We start from the raw sequence: 3,345 nt of genomic DNA on the forward strand, positions 1-3,345 counted from the left end.
CAGATTGACAAACATCATGGTTATGGACCACCCACAAACCCAAGGTTATGAGTGAACCACACAACACCCTTGTCATTCAAGTCCATTTGCTAGGCCTCATATTGGCAATGTATCTCTATCTTCATAAAATCATTTGTCACAGTTATGGGTCATCCACAAACCCATGCTTCATCGAAGTCTATTCGCTAGGATGAACATTGTTAGCATTACACTTGGTCATAAGCATTATAGGGTATCTCTATCCTCGTATCTTCGTTCATCACGATTATGATTTAATAACATAATGGTCCACCTTCAGTGGCTCTTCATATTCAACAAAGGCTTCTCAGGAGGGAACTTCATGCAATGGGGACCATTGCTTCTTAATGAGGGAATAATGATCTAAATGGAAAGTGGCATCCACCCATGGTATTTATCCACCCATATTATTTATGCACCAATGGTATTGTAAGTGGCGTCCACCCATGATATTCATTCACGCATGGTATTTATCCATGGTATTGTAAGTGGCATCCACCCATGGAATTTACACATGGTATTGTAAGTGACACTCACTCATGGTATTCATTCACCCACGATATTTACTCACCCATGGAATTTAATTGTGGTATTATGACTAAAACATAGCTATTTTTTTTCCACAGAAAAAATTCCAACCTTTTATTAATAAAAAGGGTTACATAATGAGGTATGTAAGGAAGACACCGAGCCATAACTGCCATCATAGGCACGACTCAGCAAAACAAAGCGATCTCTGACAAAGACCCATTACAGGAGTGGAAAACCTCCCAAGTCACTCAAAATAGTTGAGTAACGTCCTATCGCCCACGCAACTAGAACGAGAGCCACCGCGAGGGTATGGCACCAAAAGGACAGCAGCAAAGAGGCATAGGACTGCGTGGATCCAATACAAAAATCCACAAAGGAAGCCGCTAAGAAAAATCTAAAAACTCTGCCCGGGCATCCACATATTGGGAAAACAGCCCAAGAAAGACAGCAGAGGAAAATTAGGAGAGAGAGGAGAAATGGAAAAAAGGAAAACGACAACATACACATATATATACAGGAACAGAGGAAGCGTGAAGGAGGATTAAGCAAAAATGGGTTGATCAACAGGCCGAACAGACCCGTTATCAACCTCCAAAATAGTCCACAACCCCATCTCACGAGCTACTCCTTCTTTAGAAAGACGATCCGCTTCAGAATTCCTTTCCCTGTAAATATGTCTTAGAGAAATCTCCATAAAACGGTTCCTGAGCCGAGAGACTTCTTTAAACAGAGGAAGCAGAGAAAGATTATGACAGCGATGAGTCCCATTGAACCATTGAACCACATTCATGGAATCCCCAAAAATCTGAACTTCTCGCACATCTCGGAGGATAAGCCAGCTGAGGAGGAGATGAAGGGCTTTTAATTCGGCAAAATTATTTGAACCCTGACCCAGACCTACTGAGGCTTTGAGAATCTTTACTTCTGAAAAATGTATGACCAAGCCAGCCCCACATCGACCATTGTTATCCGACGCCCCATCAAAATAAGCCCACGGCATAGATTGTCTTATGACTTCTTGACAAACAGCTCTGGAGGAATTAGGAGCTTGAGGAATAGGGATGCTTTCATAGATGGCCGCTCCCTCAGCTGCAAGCCTTCCTATAGGGAAAGCAGAGTCCTTGAAGATGGCTTGATTCCTGGCCAGCCATGTCCCCCAAGTAATGATTAAAGGGATGGATCGTTCCCTTTCGTTTAATGAAGAAAACCACCAGCTCTGCCAGGCCTCTAAGAGTCCCTGCCCTTCCCATCTATGAGGCACGTTTATTAAGCCAAGCGTTGCTGCCCAAAGACTAGAGTTGAAGGGGCAAAAGAGAAATAGATGCTGGACAGTTTCGGCACTGTCTTTACACAGAGGACATCTACCAGGACCAATTCTGCCTCTTCTTTGAAGGAAATCCCACGAAGGAACTTTCTGGAAAAGGACACACCAAAAGAAGAGTTTTGTTTTAGCAGGTCCTTTTAACTTCCATAAGGGTTTAGCCCACCAGCCCGGAATTTCCCACCCCTTTTGAGACATCATCCATTTGTAACCTTCCTTTGGGGAATAGAGGCCATTCTAAGCAAAAACCCATTTTAACTCATCCGGAGAGTCTGAAAGCCGCACCGAAGAGTTGACGAGATTCCTTACGTACCTGTCCCATTCCTCCAACCAGTCTTCAACCAAATCTAAGTCTCGTCCTTTAAGCCACCCTTGATTCCAAATAGAAGAGGCCCTGGGATCAGCAATCTGGTTTAAAGTGAATAATCCTCTGTCTCTTAAGAAAGCCACCAAATCTTGTGATAGATGAAAATCCTCAGAACAGCCAATCCAAGGATCGCGCCCCAAGCGGATCTGAGTTCCATCTCCTACATACCAAGCCAACCCCTTCTCAATGATGTTAACCGAAGCAATCACTGCTTTCCAGACCACCGAGGAATTTTTGGACGATTTTTGCGGCAGTCGGATCCAATCGAGTGTTGATAATGGATCTATATATTTCTTTTTAGTCACTGTAGTCCATAAATTCTCCGCTGAAATGATCCTCCAAGCCAACTTTGCTGCAAGGGATTGGGAGAAGCTAGCAAGGTTTTTTATCCCCCAGCCCCCCCACTCTTTAGGACGGGTAATTTTGTCCCATGCGATCCACGGGGTAACTCTCTCAGACTTAGACCCTGCCCAAAAAAAGTTACTGCAAAGTTTCTCAATTGAGTTTATAATACCTTTGGGCACCCAAGTCAAGCTCGCCCAATAAACTGGGATAGCCATTAAAACAAATTTTATTAAAACAAGTCTACCTGCCCGGGAGAGCCACTTGTGGCTCCAATGCTTCAGATTTGATTCCGATTTTACAAGGATCCACTGCCAGTCTTTTATCCTGTAATTATCTGGCTTCATATAGAACCCCAGATATTTGAAGGAATCCTCAAGCGATTTAACTTCAAAGTTAAGAACCAAAGACACCCGACGCACCTCCTCTCTAGCCAGACCTACACAGGTAATAGTAGATTTTCTCTCATTGATGCAGAGGCCAGTCGCTTTCAAAAATAGGTCCAAGATCCTCTTAAGCATCCTGCAATCATCAAGGTTGCCATTGCTGAAGAGTATAATATCGTCCACAAACAGAAGGTGAGTGACCCAGAGATTTGGAGCAACTTCTATTACTTTCAATAAACCTTGACTTTTTGCTTCATGGATCAAACGACTGATACCGTCTGCTGCCATCAAAAACAAGAGAGGAGATAGTGGGCAGCCTTGGCGAAGGCCACGTTCAGGATGGAAGAAACTGGAGGCTGCTCCATTGATCAGAACAGCTA

General features: G+C 43.7%; 1 protein-coding gene across 1 annotated transcript; it reads right to left on the reverse strand.

The window, feature by feature from the left end:
- Window positions 1–1,090: 1,090 nt before the first annotated feature.
- Window positions 1,091–2,068, reverse strand: LOC149207291 (uncharacterized). The gene has a single exon (XM_089397996.1). The coding sequence runs from the start codon at window positions 2,066–2,068 to the stop codon at window positions 1,091–1,093; it is 978 nt and encodes a 325-aa protein (XP_089254122.1).
- Window positions 2,069–3,345: the final 1,277 nt, after the last annotated feature.

This window comes from Pinus tabuliformis, chromosome 1_2, assembly GCF_031772625.1.
Source record: "Pinus tabuliformis cultivar Carrire ecotype Pingquan chromosome 1_2, CPIR1, whole genome shotgun sequence".
NCBI classification, from domain to species: Eukaryota; Viridiplantae; Streptophyta; class Pinopsida; order Pinales; family Pinaceae; genus Pinus; species Pinus tabuliformis.

Excerpts from the sequence above, each read along its gene's own strand:
- LOC149207291 (XM_089397996.1), bottom strand. The coding sequence starts at position 2,068 with ATGTCTCAAAAGGGGTGGGAAATTCCGGGCTGGTGGGCTAAACCCTTA.